Genomic DNA, 18,829 nt, shown 5'->3' on the forward strand with positions numbered 1-18,829 from the left:
TTTCACGCAGGACAAACAATTTATTGAAGTTGAATTCCCCAGTTTTCAAGATGGGCTCATCAGGGTCGACCTTGAACATCAACCAGAGGAGTAGCTCAAAAAAACCTCTTTCACCTGTGTGGTGAGCAGGATGTTTCCTTGTTTATGAGAACATCATGCTGTTGTCAAGAAAAATGAGGGCATAAAAAAAGCTGGGATGGGAAGAGCCCCAAATTTTTTGAAGCATTGAGTGTCACGTGTGGCCTTGGAGCCAGAGCTCCTTTAATGCTGAGCTGGTGCCAGCTAAAACTGCCTGGTTTATAAATATCACACAGAAATCAGAATTGCTTGGTACACGATCCAGAAGACCTCTGCATCCATCTGTTTTGTACCCAGAGCAGTTTGGGGTTGTTTTAAGTGCCTGCATAACTCGATCAGGACACGCTGTGTTCTCGGGGAGCCTTGGCATTGCAGGTTGCTGCATTTCTGCCAGTGCCAGAGCACGGAGCAGCAGGGCTCTCTGAGCCTCCTCCTCCTTGCACTGCAGATTTTGTGGCTACATTGAGTGAGAGCTACAACAAAAGGGAGCTAATGGTTCTCCCAAATTAGGCTGTCTTTTGCCAGGGGAGTTTAGGAGGTGCTCGGCTCAGTGAAGCAGCTTTGGCATCGTTAGCACTGCAGCAGAGAAGGCTGTCCAAGGAGCCTGGCTGAGGCTGGAAGGAGGTGCTACAGACAAATGAAGAGGACACCATAAAGCCTCTAATCCTCCCAGAGATAAAGCACTGAGGGAGCTAATCAGGGACACATAAATTATCAGCATAGCAGATGTAAGAAAGAGCATTGCACAGAGAGCGAAACAGAGTTCAGCAGAACATAGGTCTGACCAGATGTGCAAACACACACCTAAGCTGATAGAAATAGGAACAAGGAATATGCAGCCTTCAGCAAAATTTAGGATGAACCAGTAATGTCATTCCTGACCTCACCTCTTTTGTGGAACTTAGACCTGACTTTCTTCACTCTCTTTGTTCTCCTATTGATTAACCTGGGTATGAATGTTATCTTTTTACATTTCTTTTTTTCTTTGCTACTTGTTTGTTGCAGTTTATTCATTGTGTGATTGTCCTAAAAGAGCAAAGGGACTTCAACATAGCAACTGAAAACACATTGATGCAAAGGTGCTTCGTAGTCTGACAAGGTCAAGAAGTATCAATGCACCAAACTCTGCTACTGTACGTGAATATGATGTGTGTGTGAGGATCTCCATGAGCAATATCAAACAATTGCATGAACAGTGGCTGTAGGTGCTCAGATACTTTATTAGGGTACATTTGACATTTTGAACAAGCAATTTATAATATAAGTATATAAATATACACATGCAATTTTGAATTTCAGCACTTGAGAAAGATAACCTGCTGCTGGGCAATATCAGTTCCTGCATCTGTAGAACTGCCGTTGGACATGTACTGATTTCCTAATAATAGTCAAAGTGATCATTCAACCTACATTTAGCATGCTGGGATTTAAAATGCAAAACAGCAACATACTTCATGCAAATGTCAACTCTGCCTATATTCTAGGGTGCATGTCCAGAGGAGGAAACAATAAGTTTATTCTTCTCCCCAATTAGACTTTTGTGAAAGGCTCAGTTATGTCTCCAGCTATCACATTGAACATGCACTAAAGCAGCACATTAATGTGCCTTTTAATGCTTCTTAGGAGTAGATCAAAAGAAATGTCAGGTGCACTTTGCATTCCTCCCGTGATGTGTCTGAGGCTGTTAGTGCATCACCTCTGCAAGGGCCCTGCTCTGCTGGGACACTGCCCTCCAAAAATGCTCAGGGATTTACCTCCATCCCACTGCACCTCGTGTCCTGGCTCCACAGCTGGAGGAAGCCAGGAGAGTGCTGCTGCTGTCACCAAAAGCAGGGTTTGCCTTTGCTTTTCTGTGGGAGAGAGAGTTGTTGAAATCAGTGCTGGAGAAAGCATCTTAAAACTCAAGATGCCGGAAAATAGAACTTAATTAATGGGAGCAAACTTGCAAGCCTCCACGGCAAACTGTTATTATTTTGCTTGCTTGCTTGAGGGAATATGTCAGAGCAGTGTTTACCTTTTCTTAGTACAAGCTTGGCTGTTCTACCCATCATTTACTTTTACATGATTAGCAGGTGAACTTGTAGCTCTGTCACTGTAAACACAGGGTGCTTAAAATGTGCAAGAGACAACTTTCCTTGACTAGAACAGCATTGTCATTGCTCTGGCCCTGGGTCCCCTGGCTCCACAGCAGAGTGGTGACTGATGTTGTCAGCACGTGGCTCTTGTTGGAGTATGGGGCTGATATTGGCCAAAAGGTTACAAAGTGCATTTGGCATGTGAGACACAGCCAGGATATTGTGGGCACCCTCTGCTATACCAGACACTGAGAATAGAGCTGGGCCTCAGAGATGAATACAGCTTAAAAATGGGGGATAAACAGCTTAAAAATGGAGGATAAACAGAAAACAAAATGCACCCAGTGTTGGCTATAGGGGTGAGACTGCAAAGCAGGAGACAAGACTAAGAAAAGTATGTGAGGAGCAAGAAAACAGAAATGCTGCAGTGTGCAGGATGACATGGATGAGGACAAGAAGCTGGAATTAATGCAGAAGTGGGGAAGCAGTGAGAAGGGTTCAAGTTTTGTAACGAAGTTCATTTCTATATGTTTTCCTCTTTCAAATGAATGCTTTGAATAAATAGTACTTTCATTTCCCGTGAGGCAGAGGTGAATAATAAGTACCTCATCTGGGGACGCCGATCTCCCCAACATCAGTCATCTGCTTGCAGCCTTTCACTCCAGCAGTGCTTTGGCTGAGCAAATTAGCCTGAAGTGTTGTGCCCTTGGCTGGCAAATCCTTTCAACCCGGTTGAACGGACAAAATGAATACCCAGATTGTTCCTACGTCTGTTATTCTCTCGTGTTTATCTGGCTGAGCTGTCAGTCAGGCCATTATAACTGTGGTGCACACTCAAATGACTTGTCCACTCACAAAAGCAGAGTCTGTTGATGATAAGCTAAACAAAACTGGAGAGCGACTGTTGACAGAGTTGGGGATCTTGCGAATGTCTCAGGTAAAAGCAGAAATGCAATTTGGGAAGGTGCAGATGGAGCTTTTCTTAGGCTTGTGTAGTTTTAGGGTGCTCACTGGGATTTGTCGGCAGATGATGAACGGGTGTTGGTAATGAATTTGGTTCCTCTCTACTTAAAACAAATTAAGAGGCATGAAGGAGATATCTGAAACTTGAATGTAAGGGTATATTGCACTTCCAATAATTAATTAGCCTGAAAAGACAGAATTTCCTCAAGCAGGCTTTACCAGGGCAGAACGTTGCTGCCCCAGCCATGTGCAGGGAGGAGGCACAAACACCCACAGTGCATCGGGTGGGCTGCACGGGGCTGCAGCCAGAGGGATTGCACAGCCAGCCCTGGGCTTTCATTGCCTCTTTCTGTTTGCAGGACCTGAGGATTTGAACGTGGCAGTTTCTTGCTCCTTCCCAGGCAGGGAAGATGTTTGCATGATGGGAGCTGATCAGTTGTATTCATAAAAAGAACTGTTTCTTAAATGTCCAGCAAAGCAGGGAATGACACAAGTGGAGTGTTGTATGATTTATTTTCTGAGTTTTTCCATAAGGACATTGAATTAAAAGTAGGACTCTGATCCACTCCTGAAACTCATTTGACTGCATGATATTAAATAATGCAGTGCCTTTCTGCTGAATGTGACTGTAGCCAAAGCCACCTTGGTCCTTTAGTCTGATATTTGTGGCAAAAATTAACAAGTTACTGTTTTCAGATTGTGAGTGTGAACAGTTTCAGGTGTTTGAGCAGTGCTGAGCTGTATAACAGAAAGTGTCTCCTCCATCTCCTTCCCAGACAGGGAAACCCAGCATCTTACTTTCTGCAGTGGAGAGAAAAGACAGAGGACTGAGTTAGACTGCAATGGTTTAAATCCTCATAAGTGTCATGAAGAGGCAGAGGAAAACTTAAGCAAAGAAGGTCCTGTGCCTTGCTGAGAGTGTGTTAAGATGCACAGTTAGGGAGGGAGATGCTGCTGAGAGCGTGGCACAGCACAGCAACAACTCTTTTATCAGCAGCTGGGGCCTTAAAAATCCCAACCCCAGTAGCCTTGTTGGCGGTGATGATAACTGTAACGGATGGAACAGCTATTTTTCATCAAATGCTTGTTAGTCAATTTATTAGACTCCTAATATACTAATGCACTCATTTGGCAGGCATCTCAGCAAACGAGGCTCGCAGTGGAGTGTACTCACTCAAAGTCACGGTAACTCGCAGGTTGCTGATTTCTCATCAGCACTCAGAAGATAATTTGCAAATGTGCCATTTATCATTATGTGCTTTGTAGAAGCAGATCTCGTGAATAGGATAAACAGATAAGAGAGTCTAATAATGAGCATTTCCTTCCCCAACAGCACTGCCAGCTTCTAGAGTATTATGTTTTATATACCTTGCAGATGCTGCACCTCTGTGTGTGCTGGAGTTTGCCTGTGCTAGTGAAATAGCTGGGCACACAGCTTTTAAAGGATGGCTGCTAATGCACTTCTCCACCTCTCTGCCCAACAGAGTTGAACCAGGTTTTAGGCATTGTCTTCTGGAAGATGTAAGATTTCTATTTGTCGCAGTTTAAAAGCAATGGGCATGTGTGGACTTCACCATGAAAAGCCTCTACTTACCTTCCAGCTTTCCTTTTCTCACTGGAAACACGACCATCTGTGAAAGCCACTGTTAAAGCCAGCTAAAGGATTATTCAGAGGCAGGATGGTGTGGATTATATGGCAGAGGCTGCTGAAAGAGCACTTTTTTCCACACCAAAGACAACAGGCTTTATGGATGCTCTGACCTGCACTGCTGTTCACCACTGTGTTTGAGTCTGCATCGCTGGCTGCTTTTTATTTGCTTGTTCACTTTTTACTGGGAAGAAGTGGAAAGTAACAGAAGCCCAGTGATCGGTCTGCAAATGTGATTCCCATCTCCCTTTGTGACATTCAGGCTGGAAGCCCTGCATACAAATCATTGCTACTTATTTTTGCTTCTGCAGATGTGATTTTATTAAATGAAAGGTGTAACAAGAAGCCCAGCATAGGCAGGAGCCCTTTTGCCAAATGGCTCTGTGTGTTTAGCTGTGTGACTGCTCTCCAGCAGAGCTGGGAAACCATGCAAAGATATTGATAATTGATTCCGTTTTATATAAGTTAAAAACTAGCTTTTCCCTCCTAGTGCGAAGGTAATGGGTTTTGTCTGTAGAAAGATAATAATTCTATGAACCATTTCTACGCCCTCTACTAAAGAATAGTACAGCCTGCACTTGAACGTAATGCCCGTGTCAGCTCAGCTTTTAAACATTAATCTTAAAAGAGTCTTCAAGGACTGGAAAAAGATCTTCCCCAGACGCCAAGCTAAGTTTGAGGAACTTAAAAAGTCATGAGGATCCTGTCAATTAATGTGTTTATTCTCATATGCCTGCTCTGGAAAAAAAAACATCTTCAGACATGAAAGCTGTTTTCTTTCAATTAAAAAGTTGTCATTGCATTTTGTTTTCATAGATAATGGAGAGGGGATTTTTTTTCCTCCCCTCTACTGTACTGGGGGATAAATGCATCTTTTTTTTACTTTTTACCTTTTTCCTCAGAGTAATCTTCATTTACTGTATGAACAAAAAAAAGAAGGAAGAAGACAGCTAAATTGAAATCTTGTCTCCAAATCTATATGCAGGAGGTGACTTGATTTAGAAGCTTTAGGTAATTTCTTTTTTGTTCACACTCCTTCAGTTGAAAGGCTTCCACAAACAGTGTTACAGCACAGAAGGGAGGAGATGGAGAAATTTATCAAGCTATTTATCAAATTATTTTCACAGTCTGTCAAAGTCATAAGCATGCTGGAAAAGAAACATAAAGAGCGTGTTGGAACAGAGGAGCCACGTCTGAGTGAGCAGCAGCACAACCAGAGCCATGGGGGCTGCTCCTGGCTGTGGCTGCTTCTGCCCTCAAACCCAGCCCTGGCACCTGTGGTGTTAAACCCAGGCTTGACGGATTGTGGAGTGAGAAAATGGAATGGAAAACATCAGAACCGGCCCAGTGGAACGTGTCCCTGCCCATGGCAGGGCGTTGGAGCTGGAGGATCTTTAAGGTCCCTTCCAAAACAAACCATTCCACAGTTCTGTGACTCTGTGATCATTTGGCAGAGGGAGAGGCCAGAGAGGAGGGGATAGACATCCCCTCTCTGAGTCCCTGAATTAAATGGTGCCCATGCTGGGGCAGGGAGTCATATCCTGAGATGGGACCTCACGCTTTGGAGAAAACAGCCTGGAATGTGCACCCTTGGTGGAGGGTCCTGGGAGACAGCACTGGCAAAGCAGAGGGAAGAATAAACAAAAAACCAATGAAGAGTGAAGGAACCAGTCTAGTAAGAAATCTTTAATTTCTAATGAGCTTTAAAGGATTTGAGAGAGTTGATTTTTTTTTAACAAACCAGTTCAAGTACATGCCTTCAGATTATAAAAGTACCTGAAATTGCCTAGAATATCAGCATGCATAGCTTGTTAATATTTACATATATTTACATGGGAAAACAAGAGAAAGATCTACAGTTATTTACAGTCTACATAGGAGAAGAGAAAGGCAGCATAATTGTATTTCCTAAAATACAGTAGTTGAATAGTCAGCACATGCATATTAAGATATATTTGCATGATAGAACGCAAATGTTTTAAGACGTACCTTTTAAACTCCCTGTGCTAAGGTATAGCATAATAAAGGTAATTTTTTTTTTTGTGTTTTGTTTCTAGTCTATTTGCATCAAGTGCTTTAAAATGTTCACTAACACAGCGGCGGCATTATTTACCCTGGCAATTAAAGCAACAGTACACACGATAATTTCCTACTAACTAGCAACAAGCTGCTGGTGAATGAAATATCTATTGTTTCTCATTACCCATCGACCAACATACAGGGATCTCTCCTTGTAAAGGCAGTGCCTAAGCTATCACCATTAATTATAGAAGTAATATAAATGAGACTCTACAGTATGTACTAAATGAAATATTAACAAGACCAGTGTCTTTGAGCCTGAAAGATGCACTAACAGGGCACACTTTACAGCAGGCTAGCTATGAAAATCACACATACATAATACAGGAGTGCCTGGCTTACAGCTCTAAGCCTAGACTTTAGAGGCCTGTTTGCTAGATCTGTATTATTGCAAAATACATTCCTTTAATTAGTTTCTGGAAGACAGAGTTGGTAGTTACTTTCTTACCATGAGACTTCCCCATCATAACACCCTGTGGTTTCTCAATGCATTGTGTTACTGAGCTATGTCTGTGTGTGTGTATGTGCATATGTGTGCATGTGTATCAACAGATGAAAAACAGTCTTTATCTTTAAAACCTAAATAAACAGCTCATTAAATATCTGTACCAAAAGGTCACTTCCTTAAAAAGCATTGCGTTGTGTGACTCATTTTTTTCACTCATATCTGAAATAAATTCAGTCTAAAAAATTATCTGTGCAATGAAGGAAGAAGCCAGATGTCAGCATTGTGATATTTTTTCAATAATGCATATGAAAAAGTCTAAATTTGGACTAGTAATAGTATTAAAAAGCTATTTAAATATATACAGCATATACAGTACTGTATGTATACACACATTTATATAAAGAATATATATAATTAAAGTACAGCAAAACCATAAAACATTTCAATTCAGCATAAGTTAATAACAGAAGTAATTTCAATGAACTCTCTCATCTGTGTATGCCCAAACACCAGCCAGACCAGTTCTGATGATTTAGTTGCAGCAGTGTATCTAATCTCTCTTTTTTGGCAGGCTATGTTTGGTGTCAACAACCTGTTTGCTCAACTCTTTAAGTTGCCCTTGCCCAGAAGAATGCACCTTTTGCTGGCAGGTTTTGTGTCTCAGGAGGATTTCCAGTCCTCCATGGCATTTCCAGGTTGACTGTGGCCAAGGATTTGTGGTGGAATTTGTGATGTGTTTGTATAAACGTGCATCACGGAAGGTGAGCAGGGATGCTGAGGTGTGAGCAGCCCCCAGCAGAGCTGGGATGCCCAGGGACTGTCCCTGAGGTGCTCTTTGCTTCTCACTCCCCTGGCCAGTGCTGCACACAGGGCAGGGGCAAGCAATGGACTGCAGCATCATTTCTTCAACCTGATCTCACCCTTACCCTGTCACTCTCTGAAATGAAAATTGATAATTTTCCTCAGGGATTTTTCCCAGATCTAGAAATGAGCAGAAGAATGCTCCACTGCTCCATACCAGCCTGTGAGAGGAAAAGAGCAGAGACATTTGCATGCAGTGTTCAAAGCTGCCATTTCAGTGGAGCAATGATGTCTTAAAAGTGTAAATCAGGTGTGAACGGGGGTTCAGTGGGCAGGAGAAGGAATTGCAGCACTGATGTGCCTGGAAATGTGCTGCTGATAAAGAGGCCTGAGAGGAGTGCTGCTGCTCCTGCCCTGGAATGCTGGTGGAGCAAGGTAAAGCCACAGGCTTCATTACAGTTTTTAGAGCTTAAGGTGCTCTCTGTCAGCCTTGAAATATTTTTCAGAAGCTGATTGTGGACTTCAATAAGATTCTGGAAAAGAAATATGGTGCTGCCTGTGGGAACCAGCTCCCTTCCAGGTGCTGTGGCAAAAGCATTTAAATTGCAGTCTGGTGCTGTCTTAACCATTGTGTGGTTTTAGCTGAGATGTCCCTGAGGGGCTGGCAGATACAATACCAGACCTATGGGAAATATGTGCCCTTCTGAAAGACAGCTGTGGAGCACGTGGGATATCTTGAGGCAGCTCAGATGTCTCAAGATCCATGTTAGGCAGCTGAATCCCACCCCTGGTATGCCATGGTGGCTCTGCCTAGCACATGCAAAGGGTGGGAGAGATGAATGCATGGATTTCAGGGACTGTTTCTCTCTAAAGCATTCATTTTTTTAATATCTCACTGTTGTTTTGGCTAGTAAGAGTTTTACCAAGTTCTCTGTGATTGGGCAAAAAAACTGGATGAGAGAGGGAAGACACTGGAACAGGACCCGGAGTAGCAGACATTTCACAGGTTAAAGAATTAACTTTATACAATAGAGAAAAATAGGCATGATTTTAAAAGATAATTACATTTTTGTCAGCTACTTTGCCAACCTTGTTCTACATCTTCTACACATTTTAACAATGATTTATAATATAACACTTTATACTTACACAGTGCTTTTCCAAATTAAGTGTGAAAGCACTCCATAAATCTGAATGACTCCTCACAACACCCCTGTGAGGTGGGTAAACAAGAGTAATCTCCCCATTTTATAGCTGGGAAAAGTGAGGTACATGGAGTTGAAGTGACTTGTCCAAGCTCACTAGGGAAGGAAAAGTTGAAAAGAGGAAAACAGCCCAGTTCTCCTGATTTGATGTCCTGTATTGTATTTTTTTTCTCTCGTAGAATGATTGCAGAAAATCAGTTTGATAGCGGATGTTGGAGGTTGGAAGTTTTCAAGTGCTATCATTGCTGTAATTGAGAACATACTGGGGGTTGCATAACACAAACAACATGGTGCATTATCAAAATACATTTATTACAATGGACACGATTTCTTTTGCAAAGTTAAAACCCAGAATGTAAGTTAAATATAGCTGCATATGCTGAATAGTTGAAATAATCACTAGGTCTTAATGCCTCAGCAGTTGAAAACAAATCCTCTTTCGTGAACTACTGCAGTTTCCTTACTCAAAGAACACAGCACACTTATCTCCTATAATGTATGTAAAGAATACTGTAAATGTGTAAGGGTCTTAATGACACTGAGAAAAGTTACAGCTTGAAACCAACTATGCTCTGCAAGTAGAGAAGCTGATGGAGTTCTGAGTCTTTGTAGTTGGGAATTAGTTGAAAAAGGAATACATCAGAGGGAAAAAAGCAGACCTTATAGATTCTGGTTTATTTGTTGTATTATCTTCTAAGAGATGCTTTGCTGGTTTAATTGTGGTGATGGGGGAAGGGGAGGTGGTTGAGAAGCTCTGGTTTAGATGTGGTTCAGTGAGAGCTTTGAAAAGACTGTAGATACAGTGTTAGTTCAGGTCACGTTTTCCTGCTGGCACTTGGGGTGGAAATAGGACCTGAAGTCAACTGAGCCCAGTTTGGAGTTCAGATCGTATTTGGCAGCTCCAAAGTTTTATTTTTTGAGCTGCAGATATGATTTCAGTTTCACGCTCTCCCAGAATAGCAAAGGAAGGTCTCAATTTGATATTTCCTTGCTGAAAAAGCAATCAAGGAATCCTGTTTTCTTACAGGACATTAATGCATAGATATTCTGAGCTTTATTCATAGGGTAACTGTGCATCTGGGATTCTCTGAGTGAGAGGACTGCAGCAGGAACTGAACAGTTCTCCTGTCATCTCATAGGCAAGACTAAAACTTGTTCACTGCATTGTTGGAAAAGTGGCTGTTCCTCACAGCTCTGAGCTGTCCCAGTAGGAAAGGGAGCAGAGGAACTCCTGACATTGGGAATTGGCTCCCTCAGCTCCAGCTGGCCTCAGCCATGGGGGATATCACCAAACAGCTCTTAAGACTGCTCCTAAAAACTCAGATACTGAGGAATCCTGGATGAGGACGTGAGGATTTTAGGCGTGCTAGTGTTTTTCAGAAGAGGCCATTGTGCTCCATGTTATTCACAAGGACTTGGGCTTGATAGGAAAAAGGAATAAGTGTAGTTTGAGAAAGCTCTGCACCACAATCCCAGCCTGGGGGTTGTAGCAATACCAGAAGAACACAAATCCATTCTGAGGGCAGAATTGTCCCATCTGCCCCCAGGCAGCACAAACCCCACTGTGCCCACCCTGAGCATCAGCCTCAGGGTCACAACAAGCAATGGAGCAGATCCTCAGCCCCTGCTCCAATCTGTGGAGCCTCTGAATTAGCAAACCTGTGCTAATTCCCACCAGGAGGAGGTGAGGCTGGAGGAATGTAAAAGTGCAGCTGTCACTTCAGGGTTTGGTTTGGATAATATGGTTGTGGAAACAGATTCTGTATAATTTTGTTTGTAATTCCAAGGAGATTTTATATTTTACATCAAATCAGGAAAATGGCCACTGCTGAAGCCAGCTGGTGAGGAGCTTTTCCCTCTAACAGGATGAACTCTTCAGGGTGCTTATGAGAGGCACAGAGGAGGTATGGGACACCCCATTGGTGTCATATCTGGAATATGTTCATACTGCCTTGGTTGCTAGGTTAGGTCAGTGGTTGGACTCAGTGATTTTCCCCAACCTTAATGATTCTCTGATTCTACCTGACACTGCTGTGTAATGAGTTATTGGGCTGCAAATGGTGTGCTCACAGTGCCTTTGTGTGGGTCTGATATTTTATTGTTAGGGATGTGTTGGCTTTGTCTAATAGTCCTGATATGAATAACAGGAACAGCCTGAAGAGTTTTAAGGACTTGCCTTTTTATTTCACTTGAGCTGCTTGCTTTGAATCTGGCCCTTGTCACAAATACTCTCCTCTCATGTCATTTTGAATTCACCTCTTTTCACTGGCCATCTTTTAAAATGCTATGTGCTGAACTTAACCTCAGGCTACCAAGATAACTGGCCTTTATCCTTAATTTTTCATAAGAAAATAAACCCCTCCTTTCTAAATAAGCTGATCCCATCTCCCTGGCAGACAATGCTGAGTGCTGTGTGCTCTTAACAGAGTTTAGAGTGGGTCCTATTCATTCATAGTTGATAAATATACAGATTAGTTATGGCTTTGTTTCTATTATTTATGTGCTTGGAATGTAAACTTGCTTCAGAACAAAAGTCTAATTTTAGAAAATAAACATGCATTTGAAGGTAGACAAATCTAAAAACTAAACATTAACTGTGTAATATGTTTCCTTATCAGGAACATAAATGGTATCTCAGACTACTAACAGATGCATTACATATATTAATGAGGGTTTTACCATGTTCTGTATCTCAAGAACCCCTTTTCTTTTACTGTTAAGTTATTCAATATTAATTTGCATTCAGTGCCATCAGTTAAAAATTGGCTGCTTGCAGTTATGAAATAAATGCCTATGAACTAGTAGCTACTTAGTATTTTCAATTCAACAAAGGATTTTAGAAGGATGGATAATTTAGATCTTTGAGCCTCAACTATAAATAAACAGCAACTGCTGTACAAATCCCACCCTGCTGCAGAGGAAGATTGTATTACAAAACTGACAAATGATTTGCGGAAGAGAATGATGAACCCTTATTACTGAGACACTCTTCAACTTAATCCAAAACAAGATTCCCGGGTAATTTTACGTGCACTGGGAAGATTGATGGCGTGGTGCTTGCCCAGCAGCTTTCACGTGTTTGACTGGATCGGAAATGGCACTGAGGCATGATTAAAGATTCAGTTGGGCTTCTCACAAATTCTTTATCCTGTGTATTCATTATTGCAACCCGCTGCCTTTGTTGCAGGTTAAAGAAGGCTGACCCCAGCCCTGGTGATTAGCACCCTGTACAACTGATGGACCTATGGAAAAAATGTTTAGGTTGCCCGACGCTTTTAGCATTGTTTATCAGCTGAAATTGTTGGGAGGGGGGGCCTTAATCACAATGGATCAGGGAGAGCCTGTGACAACTGACAAGCTCATTGTTTAAGACATTTTTTAACGAAGTTGTTAACATTAATTCTTTTTATATAGTACTCTAATCTTCTTCAAATTATGTTCTGACATGGCACAAACCGCTTGGCATTGAAAGTCATTCAACAGTGATTAAAGTGCTCTTTTTATTGGTTTAAGAATGTTTCATCTTGTATCAGCAGTATGGAATTGTTTACTAATTAGATTCCCTAACATCCTCTGCTGTTGTATGCTGATGATATGTGAACAGGAAAGCTGATGAGCAAAAAATTAAAACTTGTTACTAGACTGTCATAAGGCCCAGCATATAAAGATGTCATTCAAAGGACTGTGTTCATAAGGGATAAACAATATTTGCTGAGAAACAGAGCAATTTCTGGCTAGCAGTGCAGGCAGTTTGCATTATCTGCAGCTCTGGCTCTTCACAGAAGTTTGTGGGTATAGATACAAAGGAGGGATTTATGCCTTGGGGACCTTCCCATTCAGCATGGCATTTATGAGGCTTCTACACATCCCACTTTGGGCAGGAGGTTGGGCTGGACCCCTCTATACTCCTGCCAACCCAAAATGGGGTTTGATTCCTGTGACTCTGATGCTCACTCCTCTCAGTCTTTGGACAAGTCACTTGGGCAGATCCTCAAGTGTCTGAATGCAACCAGCTCACAAAGGGAATCAGATACTTAAGTGGCTCTGAGAATCTGGGATTTCCCTTCTGTTACATAGTTTTGCTGTCTGAAGCATTCTCCTAGGCTTGATGAGTTCATGTTTGTCCATAATGGTGAGATACTAAATCTTTAACCTCTGTGAACAAAGGGATAAATACGACTGCATTTCTCTTAAGTAATAAGAAAGGTACTTTTCTTTCAATGATAGAACATTGAATTTTCTTCTTCCAAAACAGCCAACATGATTGAAACATTTAGAAAGAAGTAAGGATACACACAGCCAAAAAGCAAATGGCACGTTGCTTACATCCAGTTCTCAGCAAAACACTGGAGGCATCGCAAGATAAAGTGCTTTGGGCTTCCAGCCACATAATCTTTTATCACTAAAAGTAAATATCCTATGCTCACACAGGGAAAGCTATTCTCTTCTTCTGGAGTCTAGCTTGTGTCAATGCTCGAGGTATAAAGCACTGCTCTTGTGCTCTGGGGTGTTTTTCTGCCTGCTGAGAATTTTGTTTAAACATCGTCAAATTCGACTCGTTTGAAAAGATAAATTATTGTTTGGGTTGGATTTTAAACTGGCTCTGATAAACTTCCATTTTATGAATTAGCTGAATACTATTAGAGATAGCCTGAGTTTAGCTTGGCTGGACGGATGCTTTTCAGCAATGGCTTGAGGGCTCTCACTCTGCCTCGAGCAATTCAGTTTAATTTTACCTTTCTAATGAAAGTCCAGTTGAATTGCTTGCAAAAAACTAATAATACTCTTTAGGGGCTTTGAGACATTCTAAACAGCTGAATACAGTGATCATACCTGTACTGTGGAGCTTTATAGGATAGTTGAAATGAGCATAGAAATTTTATTGTTCTCTATTAATATTATTTTTAGTAGAACTCTCTTCCCTTTCTGCTACCACCTTTAAGATATTTTCTCTTTTTTAAAAAAAGATACTGGCTTAATAAGAGGATTACTATGTATTATACTAACTTTAAAAATATTTTGGTCTGTTGATAAATATATGCCTTTCAAAATACTTAATACAGACAGTTTTGGTTTACCTGGTGATGGGAGATCATTTCTAAGTTGTGGAGTCATCATTATCAGTTTAATCCCATCTGCTGAGGAAAATGCATGTCTTGCAAACATATATGCACTTCTTTGTTGCTACAAAGTTGAGATGCCTCAAATAAGGAGAACTGGGGCTTTTTAAACTGCTTCCTGTCCTTGAAGGATGAGAATGCAAAGTAGAGGTCTTCTGCAGGTTGACCCCCCCCAGCAGCACCCTGACTTTCCTTCGCTGTGACAATGAAAGGCCAAAAAACAAAGGAGCAGAGGAAAATCACAAGAGATTGAAGCCTATTCTCTTATCCCATTAAATTATCTTAATGTGGCAACAACTAATTTCTCTTCATTTACTTTTTCAATTGCACTTGGCAGCCTTTTTATTCTGATTCCTATCAGCTCATAATTTGTTACCACAGAAAGGACTAAGATGTACATAAATAATCATAAGATGCCAGATAAACTCTATCGGTTTTAAATTAGTGTTGTGTTTTGCTAATGCGCTCTCACCTATTATTTTTAATTATAGTTTACAAAGCAAAATAGCTTCTTGCCCTCTCCCCAGCTGTTCTGGCTCTGTGCTTTTAGTCTGTGCCAGGGAATAGCCCATCACCCATGCCAGGGTGCTTGCCCCAACCCTGTGGCCTCCATCTGTAGGTTTTTGTTGGGACAATTCATAGAAACCCATTCTTCCTCTTTGAACATAAATTCATTTGGTATTTAAATTAAAAAAAAAAAAAAAAAAAAAAGAGAAAGGGAAAGGGAAAAAAGAGAAAGCAAGAAAAATTAAAAAATCCCTTCTGATCCACAAAAGCCTCTAATCTATCCACTCCATTTCTTAAAGCATTATAAGACATGAGAAATGTTGTTACAGAACCAGCCCTGTCTGTGCCTGCAGCAGTCAAATGCTCTCACACAGCAGCAGTGACAACTGCCTGGGACTGTTGATCCAAGATCCACGGGCAGGTTTGGCACCAATCCCGACTGCACTTTATATGATAGGTCTTAATTGGAGTGCCCAGGTTAATTTTGCACAAGAGGTTTAAAAAACCCAAACAAACCAAATCCATCTATCAGGCTGCAGGTCAGGGTGCCTGGGCATATGGCCAATGATTTCTGTGATACAAAGGGAAGTTTTGAGGTGCATATGGCCAATGATTTCTGTGATACAAAGGGAAGTTTTGGGGTGCATATGGCCAATGATTTCTGTGATACAAAGGGAAGTTTTGAGGTGCATATGGCCAATGATTTCTGTGATACAAAGGGAAGTTTTGGGGTGCTTATGGCCAATGATTTCTGTGATACAAAGGGAAGTTTTGGGGTGCTTATGGTCAATGATTTCTGTGATGAAAAGGGAAGTTTTGAGGCACTGCTCTTAAACCTGGCTCAGCTGCTCTGGTGTCAAACACCACCTGGGCAGCCCCTGCCACCAACCCAGGTGATTACCAAATAGGGGCAAAACACCTGAGCTTGGGGCTGTGGTTCAGGATTCTCTTTTTCTTCTCCTCTTAGAGGGAAGGAAAAGAAAGAAGTCCTCATTGAGGTGGTTTGTAAAGAAGTGCCTTCAGCCAGGCTGCAGCCTTGTCACCGGGCAGCTCACCCTGCCAGCCACGCTGCTTGCACAAGACACAGCTCCAAAGGGCTGAGCTTGAAATCACAACGATAGTAATAAATTATAAAATACCAATGCATTTATACAGTTCTGCTTGTTTTCTCTCTCTTAATTTAAATTTTTTTTTTTTGTTGTTGTCATTGCAGCAACAAGGAGCTGCCACGACGGTGTACTGCGCCACGGCGGCGGAGCTGGAGGGGCTGGGCGGGATGTACTTCAACAACTGCTGCCGCTGCCTGCCCTCGCAGCAGGCTCAGGACAGCGCCACAGCCTCGGCCCTCTGGGAGCTGAGCCACAGGCTGGTCCAAGAACGAGCTGGCAGCCAGGCCAAATAGCAGCCAGCTCCTGGAAGGATCAAAACACACGAGTGTGTGCGCGCTCGGAAACTGCCAGCACTGGAACCTGTCCAATCTTATCATCTAGAGGGTTTCCATGTACCTCAGATACAGATTAAGCGGTGTTAAATGAAATAATAGCAGTCACAACATAGTGAAAAATGTTAAGTACTAATGGGAGGTGGGGAATACTGTGGGTTAAAGGGACAATGCGGCTTCCTGGGGCTTAGTTAGTCTCGGTTCTCTTTCTTTTGATTATAGCCTGTTCAAAGTGTATCCCAAGGAGGCATCTTCTGTCTTATTTTAGAAAAGCAATTCTGCAGATAATTTCTGTTGTTTTGATTAATGGGTAGGTATGTAGCCCAATATGGGATTTTCTCCTTATTTTGATAATTGCTGTCTGTTAGGCTTTAGGTATTGACTGGGAGATGGTAGTTGTGTTGATTCTTTTTCCCTACAAGGATTTTATTGGGTGTGGCAAATCAAAAGATTATTGAGGAAAGAAATCTTTTCAGCCCTTGACTGTCGGCTGCAAGTACATCTGTGCTGTCTAGAAAAAAAGGTGCAGGAAGACATCTGAACAGTAATGGTAAAGTCACAGCTAATTAAATATTTCTGTTGTTTTTTTTTCTTTTTTTTTTCTTAAAAGATTACAATAAAAGATATGTTGTAAACCATTCCCTAAGTAGTGTCGAGTTAGCAAAGATGATGATGTCTCCTTAAGAACACACAGAGTGTAATCAGGGGTTTAAATGGTATTTCCATCAATTTCTCGGTTCACAGTTTTAAGGAGTTTTATTTCCTTGAAAGTTCAGAGTTTCTCAGTTCTCCTGATACTGTATCCCATTCCAAATCTGTCTTTTCTTTCCATTTAAATTCAATAAAACAACATGCTTGCTTGAATATTGTCACCTGAAGAGAAAGTTTGTCTCATTTCTGCAAATGTCTTAGTTCCATTTTTTTTTTAGAAAAGAAAACTTGAGGAAAAATAAAGAGCTTCTTGTTGATGCCAAGAAAACGTTGTTTTTTTTCTTGTTTCTTTCTGAGTTCATTTTTTGTATTTTGTGCTTTGTAGCTGTCTTCGTGCCAGAAGGTTGTTCTAAGCCATCCTCAGTCCAGCATCACATTTTCTGTAGACAGAATATAAACAAATAAATAGAAGGACACATTGTTAATAGAAGTTTATTTGATCCCCTTTTTCGTTCTGCAGATTGTTAAATCTGCCTTCCATGATTTTTTTTTCTGCAGTCACAGTACATTGGATTAATTGTTGAATAAAGTCAAGGCTTCTATCCCAGTGCAGCCTCAGCTTCTCCTTCCTTGTCTGCTTCCTTACCTGGTGCCACAGTCTTTCCTAAAGCAGCAGTAAATATATAATATTTAATATTGTATATTTAATATTATTTTTTATCCCTGCTGTGCCACCTCTGTAGCAACAGCTTCAGGAAATGACAAATCCTGCCCACTCATCCTCCTCGACTCCCTGCAGCCCCTTCCCCAAGGGCAGCACATCCTGCTCTGAATCATTTGGTGGAATAAAGAAATAAAAGGGGCAATTCCAGAAAGAACAACACCTCTTTTCAGCCATTTGCAGAGTAAAAAAAACCAAAAAAAAAAGTCCTTCTTGTCTCCTAGAAGTTTTCTCCAGTCTGTGCTGCACAGACCAGATGCTGGTGTAGTGCAGTGTCTGAAAATTCATGGCCTGGGTTGAAGGCTTTGCCAGCTGAGGCAATGGTTGCAGCCAAATTCCTTGTATTGTCTGGAGTTTAACTGGGGAGAAAAAGTGATTAACTCCTGTCACCTGTGCAACAGCCCTCACACACACATTATTTTTCCCTTTCAGAGCCAGACAGAATTACTGTGGTATGACACAGGCAGTGCAGGACTGCAGAGCTTTGCACTGGAGCTTGGCATTGCTGGGTTCAGAGGAGGCACTAATTAAGTGATGCTGGGAGCTCTGCACTCCCCTGAAGGCCTGGGCCTTCTGCTCCATTTAGGCAAACATTAATAACCTATAATGAACCCCCTGTCATTCCTTATTGCTGAAATATTGTTCTCTGCTATGAGAATTCAGTACTCAGGGATATTGCCTGCCTTCCTTCAAAGAATATCTGTGTGCTTTTCCTCTGTAGCCCTCTCTCTATTTTAGTGTTACAAGGTAAGAGACTTTTAATGTTAGCATAGTTTTAGTTTAGCACTAGTATGAGGCAAGCTAACCCCTAACTTCACTGAGTTGTTTGGGTTCCTCTGGTTTTTATTTCTGGTTATCATTTATTGACACCAGGGTATTGCCCTGTCTAGAATTTCACTGTCATAATTTTCTCCAATGCAGACAAAATTACTTGATCCCTGTTTCTTTCTTTTACTTTTTATTTCACTCTGTCATTCTCCTTTTCTCTTTTTTCCTCTCCTTCATTTTTTTTCTCTCTCCATTTTCCTCCTTCCACTCTCTTTGTCTCTCACTCTCCTATGTTGAGATAGCCAGTATAAAAAAAGGCTTTTT

At 41.5% G+C, this 18,829-nt stretch overlaps 2 protein-coding genes across 3 annotated transcripts in view; one reads left to right on the forward strand and one right to left on the reverse strand.

The window, feature by feature from the left end:
- Positions 1 to 17,229, forward strand: part of WWOX (WW domain containing oxidoreductase) — a 473,442-nt gene extending 456,213 nt beyond the window's left edge. For both annotated transcript variants that reach the window (XM_059481157.1, XM_059481161.1), the window contains exon 9: positions 16,138 to 17,229. In XM_059481157.1, coding sequence (XP_059337140.1) covers positions 16,138 to 16,326 — 189 coding nt within the window. In that variant the 3' untranslated portion in view covers positions 16,327 to 17,229. The remainder of the gene's footprint in view (positions 1 to 16,137) is intronic.
- The window catches only part of MAF (MAF bZIP transcription factor), a 184,559-nt gene continuing 182,956 nt past the window's right edge, over positions 17,227 to 18,829 (reverse strand). The window contains exon 3 of the mRNA XM_059481164.1: positions 17,227 to 17,456. The gene's annotated coding sequence lies outside the window, so the exon portion shown is untranslated. The remainder of the gene's footprint in view (positions 17,457 to 18,829) is intronic.

This window comes from Ammospiza nelsoni, chromosome 13, assembly GCF_027579445.1.
Source record: "Ammospiza nelsoni isolate bAmmNel1 chromosome 13, bAmmNel1.pri, whole genome shotgun sequence".
In the NCBI taxonomy this organism is placed as follows: domain Eukaryota; kingdom Metazoa; phylum Chordata; class Aves; order Passeriformes; family Passerellidae; genus Ammospiza; species Ammospiza nelsoni.